The 19,496-nt window shown below is 58.3% G+C and overlaps 1 protein-coding gene across 1 annotated transcript; it reads left to right on the forward strand.

Moving 5' to 3' along the window:
* The first annotated feature begins 207 nt into the window (after positions 1-207).
* On the forward strand, positions 208-9,420 carry SSC4D (scavenger receptor cysteine rich family member with 4 domains). Its single transcript, XM_069033642.1, has 10 exons — positions 208-322; positions 3,230-3,265; positions 4,117-4,422; positions 5,399-5,470; positions 5,785-6,099; positions 6,822-6,902; positions 7,157-7,234; positions 7,798-8,109; positions 8,528-8,605; positions 9,104-9,420. The coding sequence occupies exons 1-10, from the start codon at positions 208-210 to the stop codon at positions 9,418-9,420; spliced, it is 1,710 nt and encodes a 569-aa protein (XP_068889743.1).
* Positions 9,421-19,496: the final 10,076 nt, after the last annotated feature.

Genomic DNA, 19,496 nt, shown 5'->3' on the forward strand with positions numbered 1-19,496 from the left:
ATAATTCTCAATAAACCCAGCTGGAATTCCTTTTCACGTGTCTCCTGGTCACTGCTCCTGGAAATACTGAGGAGGGACACGTTCACAGATCCTGCATGGCCCTTGGTGATCACAGGTTCTCCTGGCCGCCACCACTAACACTACTGTCTGCATGTTTCAGGGAATTCTCCTCTGGAAATTCGCCTGCAGGAGGACTGAGAAGCAGCAATGACACTCGGTCCCTGTCCAGACACCCGGCACGAGGTGCCGGACATCGAGGTGCTGTCTCTCTCCTTGATGCCAACCACGCTCCTTGTCCTCCTCCTCCTCCTCAGCCCCACCGGTGAGCTCCTGACTGGGGCAGCGAGAGGGGTTTTAGGCACCCGTGATCCCTCTCCAGCTCAGATTTGTAGGTAGATTTTCTCCAGGAGCAAGATTATTGTGGTGTCCCCTACAGCGCTGAGTGTGCACAGGGGTGGAGGGAGCAAGTTCAGCTCTTATCTCCCACCGTGACCTGGGTGTGATGACAAGCCCAGCACTCAGGACAGGCAGGGGAATGGGGCAGGCAGCTGCCAGCACTGGGGACAGAGCAGTTCTGGGCTCTGGAGTGGGCAGCACCCATGGGAAGATGCTGATGGCCAAGGGATGCTCCCGGGCTTGCTCCCAGGACTTGTGAGACCAGTCCTGCCCAAGGAAACAGGTGGAATGAACACCCACCCCCTGAGGACAACGGCCCCTTCTCACTCCTGGCAGGCACTGTCCAGCCAAGCTGGGAAGCATTTAAATCGACCTGGGAAAAGCCATTCCCGCTCTGGAACGCGGGTCCGCACCAGCGCTGTGGCAGCGTGGATAACCCTGTGTGACTCTGTCCATGGAATTACAGCCAGGCGGCGGGGAATTCCTGCCTCAACAAACCCGCGCCAAGGCACAGCCAGCCAGAAAACTGGGAATTCAGGTGTAGTCAGACATCCTAAGTGAGTTAAATCGGGTTTTACCTTCCCACCCCCTCAGCTGGTGCTTCCCTTCTCCCTCGAGGTGCTGCGGCAGCATCTGTGCCCACACTCGGGTGTGGGGACCCTGAGGGGACCCTGGTGGCTCTGCCGCTGTCCCCTGCATCTCCTGGCTCTCCTGGTTCTCTTCATTGATGGGCACAGATTAGTCGCTAACGAAGGGCGATTTGTCCTCCCTTTCGGTGGTTTTGTTTAGCAGCGGTGTTTACTCGAGCAGTTCCCCCTTTTTCTTTCGGCTTTGTGAAGCTGGATCAGAGAAACATGGAGGGCTCTATTTCTTCTCAAAAAAGACAGTTTTCCCCTCGCTCCTCATTATTGTAGACACACCAGGCATATTTTTTTCAGATCTCTCCTGACTTTGCTGGAGGATACTCTTAAATGAATATTTCAGAGCTTTGATTTTGACTCAAAGGGAGATGAATATTTATCAATGTCCTTTTTATCCACTGCTTTTTCGGCACTAGTGTGGACTAGGTGTTAAAAATCAATACCAACCAGGATCAAACACTCTTCCTAGAAACCCTCACACCTCCACATTTTTGGTGCAGAGGTGAGCTGAATTACCTCTCTCCTGTTATCCAACCCACCGGGCTGCTGTATCCTTCCCTGTCCTCTCCTACAGAGCCTCTCTGCTCCCGTGGTCTCACCTGTTTAATCCCCAGTTCCTGCTGGAATCACAGCATCCCTTTCCATGCCTGGTCCAGCTGGATAGGGCAGGAGCACCCGACCATGCTGGAGCTCCCTGAATGCTGCTCTTCATCCCAGCATCCCTGCTAAGTCATGGATACAGCCAGAGAGTTGCCTTATTCTCCTTTCTCTTGGGGCTTCTAGGTCTTTCTTTGACAGCCCTGGTTTCTGGCTGACTTAATGGTCTCCCAGGCAACGTCCTAGCAAGGAAAAGGGAGGTGGGTTCATCTGCTCCCCTGTCCCCCCAGGCTCGCGCTGCTTCTCACGGCGGTGACATCCGCCTCCGGAGCGGCTGGGATTGACCTTCCCGTCACTGCTCGTAGGCTGAGCCTGAAGCAGGACAGGGCTGGTCCAAGGCAGTGGGAGGACAAGAGGCCACAGAGGCACCACGGGTGTTGATCAGCCCTTGGGTGCTGTAATTAGCATGGAGGCATCATAGAATCACAGAATGGTTTGGGTTGGAAGGGACCTTAAGGCTTGTATCGTTCCAAACCCCCTGCCACGGGCAGGGACACCTTCCACTAGGTTTGGAAGGATTTTGGAAGGTGTCACCCATGGGAGAGGGTTGTGCAGGGAGAGCCTCAAGCCCAGGACACCTCGGATGCCCAAGGAGATCTGTTCTGGGCTCCAGCATCTTTGGGAACTGAGAGGTACACAAGGTCCAGCCACCCATCCCCATCCACTATCCCCCAGGGCGTCATCATCGTGTTCCTGTGACCTCCTGGACCAGCTGGAGCCCTCAGTGACCCATGCTGGCAGCATTCCAGGGGGATCCCACATCACTCAGCATTGGGGCTGAGAGGGATTTGTGCCTAAATAATGCCCAGACTGTGGGAGGGGGGGTCCAGAGATGAGGACACATCCTGCATCCTTCAAGTCTTCACCTCCCTCTGGATGATGTTTGTTCACCCCCTAAGGTGGCTGCACCCCGTCAGTGGGTGTGTTGGTACTTGCATGTAATTATGGAGCTTCCAAAAAGTGGATTTTGTTGGGGGAAAAAAAAGAAATAATCGATGAAAATGCACTTAGGGTACAGCATCTTCCATCAGGACATCTCCAGTGGGTTTCTCAAGCTAGGCAGGATTGATTTTCCTTGTTCCCATCTCACCACACAAGTTTTCCATGGGGGTGATGGAGCAGGAGAATGCAGGAGCTGCCCAGGGCGCACAGCAAGGCAGCAATGGAGCCAAGGATGGACACAAAAGTCCCCAAGACCTTGCCCAAGACAGGACCCACCTGGGGTGGCTTCTGCTGGCCACTGGGCTCGTCAGGGTCACACATGTGTCACCCGGTGCTTCAAGCACCACCAGAGTCACAGTCACTCATATGCTGCCTCAGTTTCCCCACCTGTGAAGTAGATTAAGTGATGCCCTGGGGAAGGGTGATCATTTTTTCCCCTAAAAACACCAGGACTTTGAAGGAAAGGGGAGGGTCCAAGGGCTGCTGAGTCCTGCCAGTCCCCACCACACCCATCCCATCCCTGCTGCTATCACTCTCCGAGTTTCATCTCCTCCTCTCTGGGGAGACCTGATCCCTTCTCTTCTTCCTTGCAGGCACCACCTCTGAGCCCGAGCTGTTGCCATTCCCAGGTGAGATTCTTCTGCTAAAGTCACTTTCCTCCAGGAAGTTTTGTAGTTGAAAAATGCATTTTTAGGTAAAAGAAGGGATTTGGGGAAATTAAAGAAGGAAAGATCTTGGTTTGGAACAAAAAGCAGCAAGAAGAAGCTAAACTTCTTTTACAGAAAGGAAATAAAGATCCTTTATTACCCCTATTCCACTAATTATCCTGAGAGGAGTATTTTGCCACCTCCTGCTGAGTTCCTGTCCCTGTGCCATGCATCACGTGCAAATAAATAATTCCCTTGATGTGGTGGACCCCGGGCACTTCCATGCCTGCTCCCCGTTGCCAGCAGCTTGAGAGATCATCTCCATCCCACCAGCTCCCATGTGGGACCAGCTCTGGATGCATTTGCTGAGGCTAATAAGAATTTGCTAATTGCATCTTGTCGCTTGTCACCTATTGTATGTCAACACGTGGTGCCACATGTCTGCCCTTCCCTTCTCCCACTGGGTTTTTGCCCATCAGCAGGCAAGATGATGGGAGCACAGAGCCACAGAATGGTTTGGGGGGTAAGGGACCTTAAAAACCATCTCATGGGCAGGGACACCTTCCACTAGACCAGGCTGCCCAAAGCCCCATCCAGCCTGACCTTGGTGATGGTGCATTCCCAGACTGAGATGTGCTGTGTCTCCACATTCACTGCTTCCAGCAGGTGAAGGGGAGCCTGTGTCCCACCAGCAGGTGGGCAGCACCAAGCCAACAACTGTCTTGTGCTACAGAGAAGGGGCAGGATTTTACTGAAGGAGCAGGAGTTTGATGTAGATTTGCTCCCCGTGGCCCACTGCCTGCTGAGGGACCTCTCTGTTCCCATCCTCCCAGAGATCCGTCTCGCCAACGGGCCCAGCCGGTGCCAGGGGCGAGTGGAGATCCTCTACAATGGCTCCTGGGGGACGGTCTGTGACGATGACTGGGACATCGTGGATGCCAACGTGGTGTGTCGCCAGCTGGGCTGTGGCCATGCCATCACCCTCCCAGCCGCCATGACCTTCGGCCAGGGGAGTGGGCCCATCTTCCTGGACAACGTGGACTGCAAGGGCTGGGAGGCAGCCCTAAGCGAGTGCTGGAGCCATGGCTGGGGCATCCACAACTGCTACCACTATGAGGATGTGGCTGTTGTTTGCAATGGTAACGAGGTTGGGTTCTTTGGGGGCAAGGAGAGCAGGGGGTTCCTGTGGAGTGCAAGACTTGCGGGCTGCAGGGGCCTTGGTGGAGCCCAGGAGTCTTATCACAGAGCCAGTTCCTCTGACCTGGCTCAGCCAAACATCCTCTGCATCCTCCTTTCGCCCTTCTCCTCAATCCAGGTCACCTCCCAGCTCCACAGGCTGGTGCTCCATAATGTGACCTGCCTGTTTTGTGTTCCTTGTCACTCCCAGCTCAGGGACTTTGCGCCCTCTCCAGCACAATCCCTGGGGAAAGAGCACATGCCCACCCACGCTCCTGCCTCTGAGTCAGTTACTGCCCAACTGCTCTTTCCCCTTTTGACTTGTGTTTCTTTACATTGCTGAGCTTTTCAGTAGGAGATGTTCCTAAAGGTGAGAAAAGCAGTGGAAAGTGTTTGAACTTGGCAAGTGAAAGTGGAACGGCTCCGTGACGGCCCTTATGTATCCCACACACGTTCCTCCCTCGCTATGCAAGGTTTGCTCATCAGCCAGGCATCAGCGAGCTGCGAAAGGGAGACTGTGCAGACCTGGAGCAGCTGCTCGGTGAATCCCCACGTCCTGCAGAAGCAGGGCTTGGAAAAGGAGGGATGGAAAGGCAGGGATGCTGGGTTGGCTGGTAGGTTGTACCAACAGCAACCAGAGAACAGAGGTTGTGGATTGGGCAGGAAACTGAGTCATGGCATTGTTGGAGAGGAGAGGTGGAAGGAGTGAAAAAGGAGGTGGGGAGCTGGGTCTGAGGGAAGAACAGAGGCTGGAGGCACTGGCAAAGAGCTCTGGGCAGGGAGGTGCAGCTTCAAACCCCTCTATTTCCCAGCTGGGGCTGTTTTGGTGCAGACCCTCCTGGAGCAGTGGGGCAGGGAGGGATCCCTCTGGCTTTGGGGTGGAGCAGCAGGGGAGTGGGCCCATCTCTCCAGGTGCCACCTCTCTGCTTCCCTTTTCAGAGTTCTCGCCCACTCAAGTCAGCGAAGGACCGACCACCAGGACCCTCACGGCCTCGGTACAGGATGGGGAAAGTAAGCTGCTCAGCTGTCATTGCACCTGAGGGCAGTGTCCCCCACTGTCACCAGCTGCCCCTCTTGAAGACTCCCAACCCTCCAGCCCTGAGGTGCAGACCCCCAGACCCCATCACTGTGCTGACCATGGCTACATCCTATCCCAGAGGTTCCCAAGGCTCCCAAGCCCCATTGCTTTAAAACATCGCCCTTCCCTGCTTTTTCTCACTCATTTTCTTTGCCATCACGGGCATGGCAGGGTCTGGGCACGGTGGCATCGCTGTGCCACATGCAGGGACACCACATCCTTCTCACCTCATGCTGCCACCCTCCAGGTGACGGCAGCATCCGCCTGGTGAGCGGCCCCGACACCTGCCAGGGCCGGGTGGAGATCTTCTACCGCGGGAACTGGGGCACCGTCTGCGACGACGACTGGGGCCTGAGCGATGCCAGCGTGGTCTGCAAGCAGCTGGGCTGTGGGCAAGCCCTGGATTACAAGAGCAATGCTTATTTTGGCTATGGAACAGGACGTATCCTCCTGGACAACGTCAACTGCGACGGCAGCGAGCCCTTCTTGTCCGCCTGCTACAGCCTGGGCTGGGGCATCCACAACTGCGGCCACCACGAGGATGCTGGGGTCATCTGCACAGGTACTGGGCTGGGCATCACCCTCGGGGTGGGGAAAAACCCAGGGACATCCTGGTCTCCAAGCAGAACAGGCCTCAGAGAGATGCTGAGGTACCCAAGGTTGGGCAGGGACTGGGCTCTGTGCTGTAGGAGCATCCTTGCTCCTTATCCGCCCTCCTCCTGGTTCTCTGGAGTAGCAACCCCACACCAGGAGCCTGGAGCACAGCCAGGGTGGTGACTTGAAGGGGAAATGCATCTGCCATGCTGCCATTTCCCTCTGCCATTTCCCTGCTCTGCTGGCTGGAAAACAAGCTGCCCGCGTCCGGAAGGAGGGAGTGGCTGCCAGGGGCCGGGCACAGCGCCAGGCCCAGCCTGCCTCCCCTTCCCCTCCTGAAATGATGTATTCCTGCCATTCTCCACTGATTACTGTTTATAATGTTAATAATCCCCCTGAATTCCCTCATTATCATGGCTAATGACAGGAGCAGTAAGTGCCAGTGCTTTCCCTTTCCCACTATTAACAGACAAAGGGGATGATGTAGGACAAAAGGGACAATTTTTCAGGCTGGTCCTTTCCTCCCCAAACATCCCCATCCCCTGTGGCACCTCCTCTGGGCACAGAGTCGGTGGCACCACCACACCCAGACCTTGCTCGGAGGGGCAGGGGATAATGAAGCATAAAAGGTAATGGATCCTGGTGATAAAATCTCCCAGGTGTCACCTCTATCCCTCTGTGTCACCACAGGACTGGACACATCCACCATCACATCCTTCACCACCTCGGTGGCCCTGGGCTCCGAGGAGACGCTCACAGCCACGGCCACAGGTAAGGAGGTTGGCAGTCGCCCATCTGTGGGGGAAGCTGTGCCCTCTCTGCCCTCTTGTGACCCAGCCTGACCACCCCGGGGTCCTGCCATGCATGGATGATGCTCGGGGGGTGACACTGCCCATGGCAGGGTCTTGCCAGGGGGCAGCCGTGGTGCTGGTGGACGCTGGCACCAACAGGAGGTTGGTGGAGCAGGGGCAGCAGGTGCTGGATGTGGACCCCTCAATGCCTGTGTGTCCCCACACTTGTCCCAGCAGTGACAGACAGCAGGGACCAGCCCTCCCAGGCCACCGAGGTGGTCACCACCGTGCTCCTGACCATCGAGCAGGAAAGTAAGTGTGCAGCTGCTGCTAGTCCTGCACGGGTCTTCACATCCCTGGGGGAGTCACTCTACATCCCCAGAGCTCCTCCCATGTCCCCAAAGGTCACCCCATGTTCCAAGTGCTCAATCCATGCCCCAGGAATTATCTCACATCCTCAGGACTCACCCCACATGCCCAGGGTCTACTCCATGCTCCCAGGGTGTTCACCCCATGCCACTCAGAGGTTCATCCCACATCTCCAGGGATTGCTTCGTGCTCACAGTGCTCACCCCATGCTGCTCGGGAATCACCCCATGTACCCAGTGTCACCCCACAGCACCAGGACCCACCCTGTGTCCCCAGGGGCTCAGCTGACATCCCCACAGTTCATCCTGTGCTCCCCAGGCGTTACCCCATAACCCAGAGGCTCACCCCATGCCCACGAGTTTTTACCCCACATCCCCAAGGGGTTGCTCCCACGTCCCCAGGGGTTTCCCCCAGAAACCGAGGGCTCACCCCACGCCCTTGGAGGGTCAGCAGGGGACACCGGACCCCCTGTGGAGCCCTGGTCCCCCCGGCGTCGTGCCACGCAGGTGGCGGCTTGCGGCTGGCGAACGGGAACGGGAGCTGCCGCGGGCGGGTGGAGGTGCGGCACGGCGGCACCTGGGGCACCGTCTGCGACGACGACTGGGACTTCCCCGACGCCCAGGTGGTTTGCCGGCAGCTGGGCTGCGGCACCGCCCTCGCCGCCACCGTGCTCGGCTCCTTCGGCTACGGCAGCGGGCCCGTGCTGCTGGACAACGTGGGCTGCGGCGGCGGCGAGGCGCGCCTGGCCGACTGCTTCCACCTGGGCTGGGGACAGCACAACTGCGGCCACCACGAGGACGCCGGGGTCATCTGCCGAGGTGACAGTGGGAGCTGGCAGAAGGGGGTCAGCGGGTTTCCGGTGAAGCCCAGCTCAGTGGGAAAGAGAATGGGCGTAGGGAGGATTTCGGCCACGCTCAGGCTGGCTGTGGGAAATGGGGTCCCCCAAATGGGGTGGTAGGTGAATAATGAGCCCCCAGACCGCGGGGTTTGTCCTGCACATGGGGACAGCAGTGGCAGTCGGTGCAGTGGAGTGTGGGCATCCCCTCTGGTCTCCATTTGTGCACAGTGGCTGCACATCCCACCCCACACCCCTGCAGCCATCCCCAGCCATCCCACACCACATCCCTAAAGCCATCCCACACCACATCCCTAAACCCATCCCCAGCCATCCCACAGGGGCTCTGACCCGACCCTGTCCCTTGAGTCACTTTTCCCACCTCCCCTCCACTGCACCAGGTGCTGGTGACACTGAAGACCATTTCCAAGAAGCCACTGCTACAACCACCACGTTGGCCCCGACTCATCCCAAGGAGGGTAGGTACTGGGGTGTCACCTGGGGACACACTGCCAGCCCTGGGGATGCTCCATGCTGGCACAGGGTGGAAAAAGAAGTGGCTCAGGCAGAGGCACAAGATTTGGCAGTGCCTGGAGCGGCTCACAGGAGGGGGAAAGACTGCTGGCAATGTTAAGTCATGGCCTCTCCTGGTGCTCACAAGGCTGGTTCAGGCAGAGGTGATGGACATTGGGTGGTGGACCTCAGGGCGAGGGAGGAGGTGATGGACCAAAGGGGCTGTGCTGGGAACAGAGATTATTGTCTGTTCCTCCAACTTAACATCCACCACGATGCTCTGAGGGTCACCCCCAGCTCCAATGCTGGCCAGTGGCCATCGCCCTGCTCCTGCCCGTGCAAAGGCAGTGGGGGAGCTCTGAACCTCAGAGCGACCAGGGCTGTCCCAGGACAGGCAGGAAGAAGGGAACACAGCGCTGGGGCGGGCACGGGCCGGGGCTGCCTCATCCCCTTCCCCTCCGCAGGGTCCCTGCGCCTGGTGAACGGCAGCCACCGGTGCGAGGGGCGGGTGGAGATGTTCTACCTGTCCCAGTGGGGGACGGTGTGTGACGACGCCTGGGACCTGCGGGACGCCAAGGTGGTGTGCAGGCAGCTGGGCTGTGGCCACGCCCTGGCGGCCTGGGGGGAGGCACGCTACGGCCAAGGCACCGGCTACATCTTCCTCGACAACCTCAAGTGCAAGGGCCACGAGCCCTCGCTGCTGCGCTGCTCCCACATCCGCTGGGACGTCCACAACTGCGACCACTCCGAGGATGCCGGTGCTCTCTGTGCCATCCTATGACCCTTCCGCAGGTAAGGCGGGACAGGGATGCTGGAGGGAGCACAGAGAGGGCAGAACCTTGGCTGCTGGTCTGGACACGCTCCCTGCACTGGCTGGGCGCCCTGTGGGTGTTTGGGCTCCGAGGATGGGAAGAGCTGGGTGAGAACTGGGTTCTCCTCAGCTCCTGAAATAGCGGCTGAAGTTTCCTCCCCACCCACCCCCGGACTGCCCCTTGGAAAAACAAAACTGCCTGTGGTGTGAAATCTGGTTGGTTTCAGCCATTTCTTTTAAGAAATGAGGAGAGAAAAATGGATTTTCTGCTGTGAAAATGACGTTAAATTATACTCAGAAAATGTAAAAAGGGGGCTGGAATCACACCAGGATGCTCCAGTGGCTCTGCAGTAAGTTGCTGCTGTTCTGCAATTTGCTTTGCAAGCCCTCCAGCAATCCCAATACCAGCTTTTTCTTCCCATTTTGGCATCAGAAATACCAATCCCTCCCCCATTTCCATGCAGCAGAAATGCAGGCGTTGGATCTCATGCCATCTGCAATCCTTGTGCCTGTTTCACCTGTTTCTTCTGCAAACACTGTGGGGTTTAGGAGAGCTAGGGTGAGATTTCCCTTCCTGGCAGGCTTCAGCACATGCCCAAAAAATCCCCTGGGGAGTGGGAAAAGATGGGGCTCCCTGCAGTCCCCCCATCCTTCCCCATCCTGTGCCATGCAAACATGATGGCTTCAGCTGCTCTGTCCCAAAAGCTCCATGCTCTTAGGTGCCCAGGGCAGGCAGGGGGGCTGGCAGACAGGACACAAGCAGATGGAAAACCATAGGGAAGACCCCAAATCCCTTCCCAGAGCAAGGAAAGGGACCCAGGAACCTGCTCCTTCCCCAGTGCTGTGCCTTTGGGGTATAAAGGCTGTTTTCCTCCCAGCTCAGGTGGAAAGACCCAGCCTGCAGCACCAGTCACCTTCACCACCAAGTGTTTGATTCCTACTGGGACACTGGGAAAATGATCTCCGTGTTCTCATGGATAGGGTTCAAGAGTGGGGAAGGGCTTGTGCAGTGGCACAGAGCTCACTCCTCTGTGCAATTCTTTTGTTAATAATAGACTGTGCATATTCCTGGGTTGGGTTTTTTGGTTTTCCCTTTTTTTTCTTATATGTGTTTGGGTTTGTTTTGTGAATAAATAAAAGCCCTTTGAAAGTGCTCTGAGAGCTGACTTGTTTTCCTGTCATCCTCTCAAAGCCCTGGGTAGAAGCAAATGCCTGAGGAAGAGGAGATGCCCCAAACCTGGGGGAGAGAGCTCAGTCCTTGCTGCTAAAAAATTGCCCCAAATCCCTTGCTGATCCTTAAGCAGCCCTTGATTCCTACCCAGCTGAGAGCTCAGCTTGGACCTTTCCCCACCCCCGCTCTGGGGGTGGAACCCTGATGCCACCAGGCTCAGGGGTGAGGTTGGATCCAGCTTTGAGTCTGTTCCCAGTGGGATTTGGCAGTCACATGGGCTGTGGGGTGGCCCTGGCCCCATGCTCAGGCTCCTGTTGGCTGCTTCTCTTCCACTTCCTATGGACAGAGCTTTCCCAGCACTTTGTGCCAGTCCAGATTTCCATCAGTGGGGAAACTGAGGCACGGAAGCATCTTCCAGGCAGGCTGTGGCAGCACAGCTGGACAAGGGCTTGCTGGGGCCCTGGGAGAGGGCAGGGAGGTGGTGTGTGAACAAAATCCTTCTTTCCCCGTGCTCCCAGGTCCTACACGCTCCACTGCCCCCTCACTTCCCGTCTTGCCTCCTGCCTCCAGGACAGCTGGGCAATGTCTGGGTCCTGCTGGGAGCAGGAGGGGGACAGAGCTGTCCCCAGCAGCACCCAGGCCATCCCTGCAGCTCATGGCAGCTGGGGATGGCTCAGAGGGTGCCGTGGGCTCCTCCAGCTTTGCCGGCCCCTCCCTTTGGCTGTGGGAGATGGGAGTGGGGCTGGTGGCCAGGAGCTGCTCTGGGAGCTGCTGCCTCTTGGGGTGTCACAGGGAGGAAGATAAGAAAGGCTGGATGGGTTTTCCCTGTTTTTCTTGGGGACTGTGCCTTGAGCTGGCAAAGCCAGGCTGGGTTTTGGTGTTACCCCACACCCTGCTCTTCTTGGCTGTGAGCTGGGAAGAGCAGATCCTGATATCCGGAGTTTCTCCCTTTCACAGCCGACTATCCGGCAAGCAAAGGGTTTCCAGCCGGGAAAGGCAGCAGCTGCCTCCCTCATCTTCCAGCGTTTTCTCCTGCAGCCAGCTCGGGATGGGCTGGGATCCACAGGGATCCCCCCAGACACTCCACAGCCAAGCTGGGCATCATCTCCTGCTCCTCTGGGAGTGGCAGGCAGGGTGGGAGCAGGGTACCAGCATAGGGATGCCCTGGGGCAAGGAACAGGGGGATGGAGGATGCCCTGGCTCTGCAGCACGGCAGCAGCACAGGGATGCTCTGGAGCTGGGTACCAGCACAGGGAATGCCCTGGAGCACGGCAGCAGCACAGGGGATGCTCTGGAGCTGGGTACCAGCACAGGGAATGCCCTGGAGCAAGGCAGCAGCACAGGGAATGCTCTGGAGCAGGGTAGAAGCACAGGGAATGCTCTGGAGCTGGGTACCAGCACAGGGAATGCTCTGGAGCAGGGTAGAAGCACAGGAGATGCCCTGGCGCTCAGCAGCAGCACAAGGAATGCTCTGGAGCAGGGTACCAGCGCGGGGGGTGCCCGGGGTGCCAGCGCATCCCACCACGGGACCACAGCCAGGCTGCAGCGGCTGCGTGGGAGCCGGGATAAGCCGAGTTCCTGCCCAGCTCCCATCCTCTTGCCGACGTCAGCTGTTTCCCGGCGCCCAGAGCAGCTGCAGCTCCACACCGGTCGATGTCATCGATTAGTTCCTCTCCTCATCCCTGGAGAGGGGATGGTGTGGGGGGTAGCAGGGAGGAGAGAATAAATATTTCAGCAGGTCCAGGCAAAAGCTGGGGTTATTTTGAGGCTGGGATTTATGGGCTATTAGGAATAAGGAATGAGTCTGTGCTAGGGAGAAGAGACCCATTAATCCAGGCTGAAAGAGCACAAATGAGCAAGGGGAAATGGAGGAGGCTTTAAGTACTTTGCCACGTTCTAGAATAATAAGCTGGCCTCCGGCTGGGCGCTGGTGTGCGGCTCAGGAGCTCTGCTTCCCGGGAACGGGGGCAGGTGAGGGGACACCCACGATTAAATCCCTCCCAGCTGTGCTGGGAGAGATGGGCAATCCATTCTGGGACCAGTATGAGACCAGTACAAGCCGTGCTTCTGGCTGGGACGTGGTGGAGGATGCCCTGCTTGTGGGGGGAGGCTGCAGACTGCAGGGATGGCAGGAGGGGCCCGTGGGTCAGTGCCCGGACCTAGGGGTGCCCTTCCCGGGCTGGGCCAGCCCTGCCGTGCCCCGTTAAGGCAATCCCGCCTGTGCCTGTAACCGGAGGAGCTGGGCACTGTCCGGCACAGGGTGAGTCAGTGCCAGAGGCAGCCCTGGGCCGGGGAGCATCCCTGGCTCTGCTGCTCCCAGCACCACCTGACTGACCTTGGGCTCTGCTCTGTTCTCCAGCTCACGGTGCCCCCCGGCTCACTGTGCCCTCCCCTGCTCTCCTTGCTGCCTCTGCATCCCCCCACGTGCCTCAGTTTCCCTGGGGGACACGGGGAGGGTGGTCCTGGCTCACCCCTTGACACCTTCAGGGAGCTGCAGGGACCCGGCTGCCCTGGCTGGAGGGGCATTCCTTACCCCGTGGGGGCACCGAGATTTGCCCCATCCCCTACAGTCAGAGGTCCCGGGAATGTGGACACCCACGCGGCAGGGATGCGGGGCAGGGACAGCCTTGGACCACCTCCTCCTCCGATGGAATGAACGAGGACCTGAACTCCCTGCGGCATTCCTGCGGCACCACAAGCCCTGCTCCCTTGCGAGCGTGGCCCCGGGTGCCAAGGTCACCCAGCGGGACCACGGTGGGAGCAGGAGCTGCTCACCACACCCCGGTGCCGGCAGCGTCCTCCTTCCCCGCTCCTGCCGGGCCTGCCGCCGCGGCTCCCGCTGACGTCACCCGCCGGAGCCAGGAGCTATTTTGGGAACTGCAAAGTCACTGGCGCAATTAGTCGGCTGGCAAAGGCAGCGGGGCGGCGGGGGGACCGCGGGGACGGCTGCTCCCCACGCTGTGTCGTGCCGTGCCGTGCCGTGCCGGGGGCTGCGCAGCCACGGCCCACGGGCACCGCCAGCTTCCCTGCGCCTGCAGCAGGGCTCCCTCCGCCAGGACAAACGGCCACGGCTGCAAATCCTCCCATCCATCATCTCATCCTCTCTGCCTCCTGTTTTTCTTTCTTTTTTTTTTTTTTTTTTCTTTTTCTTTCATATTTAATTTTATGTCGCTCCCCTGGCAGGAGCCTCCCCACGTGGGCTGCCGAGCGCTGGCGAAAGCCAACTCGCTGCCACCGCTCGCCTTTGGAGAGGGGCAGGAGAGGGATTGTCTGCCAGCCGCGCTTCCCAGGGCGATGCCGTGGGCCAGGGGCTGCCCTGCGGCTGGGAGAGGGGGTCCGGTTATGCCGGGGTGATCTGCTGGCAGCTGGGCGCTTGGTTTAATCGGCTCTGCCGATGCAGCCACCGCGGTGCCCCAGCTGCACAGCCCCAAACGCCCTGCTGGCCCCATGGCAGCGATGGGGGTGTGGATGGGCTGCTGAGACAGTGGACGGACACGCCTGTCCCCGGGGCACAGCACAAACAGACGGTGGGGTTCTGCCGTGCGGTGCCCTTGAGCCTGGGGATGTGGGGACCGTCAGAGGGGACAGCTGGGGTGCTCCGTCCCCCTGCCCAGCGCTGTTTGGTTTCTCTGCCCACCTTCCTCGCCTCCCGGTAACTTCCAGGTTATGGCCACAGGGGATGTGCACAGAAATGCTGGGACAAGCTGATCCTGACAGGCTCCAAACACCTCAAAACTGGGGCTCAAAAAGTCCTTTAAAAAACCATGTGACCTGGCATCTCTTTCGGTCCCATCCCTCAGGAAAGAACACCCCAAATCCTTTCTCCCACCGCCTGCAGAGGTGCCACAGCAGGAGTTGGTGCTCAGCTCCCCTGATCCCATCTGGGGCTTTGGTCGGGAAGACCCACAGGGCCAGATCCAGATGGATCCATGGGCACAGCAGAGGTGATGGGCGCTTGCAGACTGACCCCCACCCTGCTCGGAGCCCCGACTTGCCCCTGGAGGGGGGGCTCCCTGCCCGTCCTGGGGCTGGAGGAGCCGCTGGTGGTCCTGGGGTGGGGATAGACAGCGAGGAGCGGGACCACGGGGTGGCTCTGGCGTGACAGGGGCTGTGGCAGGGCGGGGGGAAGGCGGGGATCGTGTGTTCCCCCCCGGGCTGGGGGAAGAGGCCGCGGCGGTGGGGCTGGGAGCGGTGAGGCTGTGCTGAGTCACGCTGCAGAGCCTGCGAGCAGGACTGCAGCAAGCGGCTCCCTGTGACAGCCCTGTCCCTCCCGCCTCCGGCTCCTCGCCTCCTCCTGGGGCCAGGATGCTGATGGGGGGCTGATGTCCAGGTAGGGGGGGTCCCGCTGCTCCCCTGGTCGTGGCTGTGTCGGTGTTTCCAGCCCTGCTCGCCCCTCCCCAGCCCCCTGCCCTTCTTCAGGGATGGGGCTGCTCTAGGATGGGGGTCCTGGAGCTCCTGGGCAGGGAGAAGGGAGGACTGAGCTGCCCTTGGGGGATGAGTATCCCCGGCCCCAGTGCAGGAGGGGTGTCCCTGAGTAGCTGTGGCATGGGGGACAGCGGCGCCGGGGGGTCACTCCCCGCCAGCACAAACACAAAAGGGCACTTGGCAGCCACTGGAACACGGGGCAGCTTTCCCCTGGCACGGGTGGAGTGGGGTGGGAGGTGGGCAGAGATCCCCCCAAACTCCCACCCAATGCCACCAACCCAGGACACAGAGCTGAGCATCCAGCCCTGCACTGGGTCCCCTGCTACTGCACAGGAGAAAGGTTGAGGCAGGTCCCTGCTGCAGAGGGAAACCGAGGCACGGGCTGTGCCCCGAGTATTGGCCCCAGACGCAGCCGCCTCTCAGGCTCAGAGTCCGGGGCAGCCCTGTCCCCACAGGAGGCTGGCGACCACCTTGCCTGGTGCTGCCTACCAGCCCCGCAGAGCTCAGAGCTGCTTTTGGAGGGACCGAGACAGGCAGGGCTTTTTTTAGGTGCTCCGTAAGTGCCGTCTGGGCGGTATTTATATCGGCTCCTTAAATAAGAGCTGCCATCTGAGCCTGACGAGCCTGCTTAATTATTAATGCCTCGCAGGCAAGCAGCATGCCCGCCTGGTCCCGGCCCACCCTCCCACTGGGATCCTGCATCCCAGATCCCCCCAGCTCGCCACCAGCACCCAGGGCGAGTTATGACAGCCCGGACATCCCAGAGCATCCAGGCTTCCCATGGGAACAGGTCTTATGTGGGAGCATCTTCCCGAGGGCAGGGAAGAAGGTTGAGAGGGGATTGTCCAAGCAGAGGGTGCCATGGCATGGGCATTGCTGCAGTTCTTAGTGGGTATTGGGAATAAGGGGAGAGTGGGAGGCACAGGGTGCTGCTCTCCCATCCCATCTCGGTAGCTTGAGCTGGTTCCAGGGAAAATCATTCCTGGAAGCCCCGAGGGGTAGGGGCAGCCCTGCTTCGTGGCAGGGCTTATGCTAAACAGCCCGGGAGGGCAGCTGCTGCAGCAGAATTAATTTGGGTTTGGAAAGTGCTTTGAAAGGCTGAGATGAAAGGCCGGGGCTGGGTACAAAGCACTGCAGCTCCACGGGCAGGGGGAAGGAAACTCCCAGCAAAGCACCCTCGGTCTGGCATCAGCCCCACCAGCCATGGCCCCTCCATCGCCTCCTGCCCCAGGTGAGGCAGCCTCCTGGCTCTGGGGTGTTTTGGGGAGGGCTGGTGAACCCCTGAGCTCACCCAGCTGTTGGCTGTGGGGTCCTTCCTTGGGTTGGTGTGAACCCCCCCAGCTCTGGTGCGGGTCAGGGTGGAGGGACCAAGGCTGCACCGTGGGGGGCTGGGGAGGTGCAGGGTGAGAGGGGACACCCTTGGGCTGCTCCTGGGATGTGTCCCTCACTGTGTCACTCAGCCAGGCTCAGGGCAACACTGTGGGAAAGGGGCCAGGGTGCACTGGGATGTTGGGGACAGGCAGTCTGACCCAGTAAGGCGTCAGGCAGGAAGGACATGAAGGCACTGCTGTCTTGCAACCTCAGGGAAGGGGACACTGAAGGCAGAGGTTTCCTCCAACCAAGCTTTTTTTTCCACCAAGATAACTGCAAGAGTCACAAAACTGCTCCCCTGGGCAGGCAGCCCTTCCTCAGGGCAATCCAAGCAGCAGTTGCCTGGGCAGTGGGAGTTGGGGCTGTGCAGGAGCCTGGGCAGCATCCCAAGGATGGGACCCAGCCCAGCCCACACACCAGCCCTGGGGAATGCCAGCCTGTGTCCCCTGGTCTTCACAGCTTTGCCACCCACCAGCTGAAGACACCAAGAGGTGGAGTCACTGTTGGTGTAAGGTGTGGCAGGTGTACCTGTGGTGACAACCCTTGGTGGGGGGACAGGCTGGGACACCTGCACCACGCATCTCCCATGCTGGGCATCCCCTTCCCTGGGCATCTCCATCACTCCAAGCAAGGAGACATGGAGGGAAAAGGCACAAGGGTAGGGGCACACGGCCCTACAAGGCAGGAAACGAGGGGTGAGGATTTCTGGATTCATTTTTGGAGCAGTCAGCAGCTAACCCAAGCAAAGCTCCAAAGTCACGGAGAATTTCCTGCCTTCCCTCACGGTGTCACAAGGCATTGACAAGACGTAACAGGGAAGGCAAGAAAATGCAAAGAGAAAGACTCTTCTTCCAGGCCACAGGAATTAACAAAGTGGCACATTTGAAGGCAGGGAAGTATTTTTAATCCCGCAGGCAGAATCGAGGTTATTAGGTTTTTCTGGGACACCTGCAGAACAGACCCACATCCTTTGGGTCATTGTGATTTCCCAACACAGCAGCTGCCCCAGCCTCTCACTGAGGGCTGTCCACAGGCACCAGAGGTGGGAGAAGGGGATTTAGTGATGTCCAGCGAGGTAACACCTCCAGCTGCCCGTGCTACCCACCAGAACCTTCTAACTTGGACCATTCACCACCAAACCTTCACCCCACTGCTGCCCAGGCTGGGAAACAGAGGCATTAGGTGTTGTGAGGGGTGTTGATTTATGCATCAGAGCTCAGAAAAGGGGGCTGGATTCACTGCAGATAAATATTACAGCCAGATTGCTACTCTGAAGAATTTACAGCATCATGAATATCCTGTTCTGACCTGTGATGGGGAAGGAAATCATCTGCGTTGGGAAATGTATTTATGGCTCTGGTGCTCTGACAGAAATAAATCAGTATTTGCTCGTTTTGGGGCAAAAACAGGGTCACTGTAAATCGGCAGAGCTGGGCTGGCTGAGAACGTGCCAGGTTTATGGAAAATACTAGATAAGGGTCCAAAGGTTTGTATGGAGAGGCAACAGTTTTTATTAGGACTATTGATCTATTTGGAGAAATCGGGGGGTCTTCCAGGTGCACAAGTACTTCTTCAGGTCCAGGCTTGTGTTCAATACTGTCCATGAGAACCCAGGAATTGTACCCAAGGGATAATATTATTTATTTTCCAAGTTAGAGGATGCATATATCCAACCCAAACGCTGTAGGATCCCTCAAAAGGGGACGAGCAGGGAGTCTGCTCTGATTCATACACAGAGACCTGAGAGTGCTTGGCTCGGGTGATGCCCCACAGATACCTCCAGATTATTGATAAGAAACGGCAGAAATAGCTGAAAAAATAATTTGGGAACCAAACTCCTTTAATATTCTCTTGCACTCTGCACTTTTTTTACTCAAACCCTCTCCCAAAACTGGCACCAGGGCGAAAACAACCCAGAACCTCGCTGCGGAGCTCTCCAGAGATGACGGTGAGCCCCCTCGGGAGGATGAATGAGCCTTTATCAGGGAAGAGGAATAAACTGTCCTTGTCTGTGGGATCTCTCCTCGGGATGGCCGGGGCAGTAAACAAAGGCTGGGCACAAAGGCTGTTCTCACGCCGGAGCCACGTGCGCTGCGGGGTGTGAGGCCGGGGGTGCGGGCGAGGAGACAGCGTCTGATTTTTGTAGAGGAAATGGAGAGGATCCGGGCGTGTTTCTGGTTCTGTTTATTAGAGGGGGGGATTTCTTCTGCTCTCGGAAGCTGTAAACAAAGGAGGGTTTTGTGCTACACAAATGCAGGCGATGCCATTCTCTGTTATTTGCAGAGCGGTGCTAATCCCACGACAAAGACGGAGATCTCGCCCCAAAAGGGTGCTGCTCACCACCACCAGCATTCCCAAACCAGTTTGTCCCCACCCACGTGGGTCGTGGGCTTTGGACAGCCACAGCATTGCCCTGAGGACACCGGCACGTCCCAGTGCCACCCAGGGCTCCTGTGAGGTTGCAGAAGGAAGCCACAGGGCACAGGGACTGGCAAGTGGGATGGCTGAGTCCTCCAAGATCATCCCCACACCTTCCCAAAGCACCTGCGTGGGGACAGTGGCATTGGGAAGGGCCAGGGACATGTGGCACATGAAGGACAGTGTTCATCTGTGCATCAGCACTGCCTGGCTCTCTCCAACCAGGATAAAGTGCTTCCATTGGGATCACTCTGTTTGTTAGACCCCCATCCTTTCTCCCAGTGCCACAGCATCTTCTCAGCATCGGTTTATCCAGAGGCTTTTTAGGAAAACAGGATCCATTAAACCCTTTCATTTCTCCCAGTGCTGCAGCCTCCTCTCAATGTCACTTTATCCACAGATTTTTTAGGAAAGTGGGATGTCTTAATGACTCCCAATGGCGCTCCCCATGTAGCAGAGCCCCACATGGCCGGAGCAGACGTGTTTTCATCCCGTGGGTTAGCCATGAGTGAGTGCAGTGTGTGCCCAAGGTGGCTGTCATTATTCATTATCCGGTGTTGCTCTCCAGTGGGAATGATCTCCTCTGTGGATCAGGACCCTGGCTGTGGTGGGAAAAAGGGGGCAGGGGAAAGCAGGGCTTTGCCCCAAGATGTGTCTCCGC

This window comes from Aphelocoma coerulescens, chromosome 19 (genome assembly GCF_041296385.1).
Source record: "Aphelocoma coerulescens isolate FSJ_1873_10779 chromosome 19, UR_Acoe_1.0, whole genome shotgun sequence".
In the NCBI taxonomy this organism is placed as follows: domain Eukaryota; kingdom Metazoa; phylum Chordata; class Aves; order Passeriformes; family Corvidae; genus Aphelocoma; species Aphelocoma coerulescens.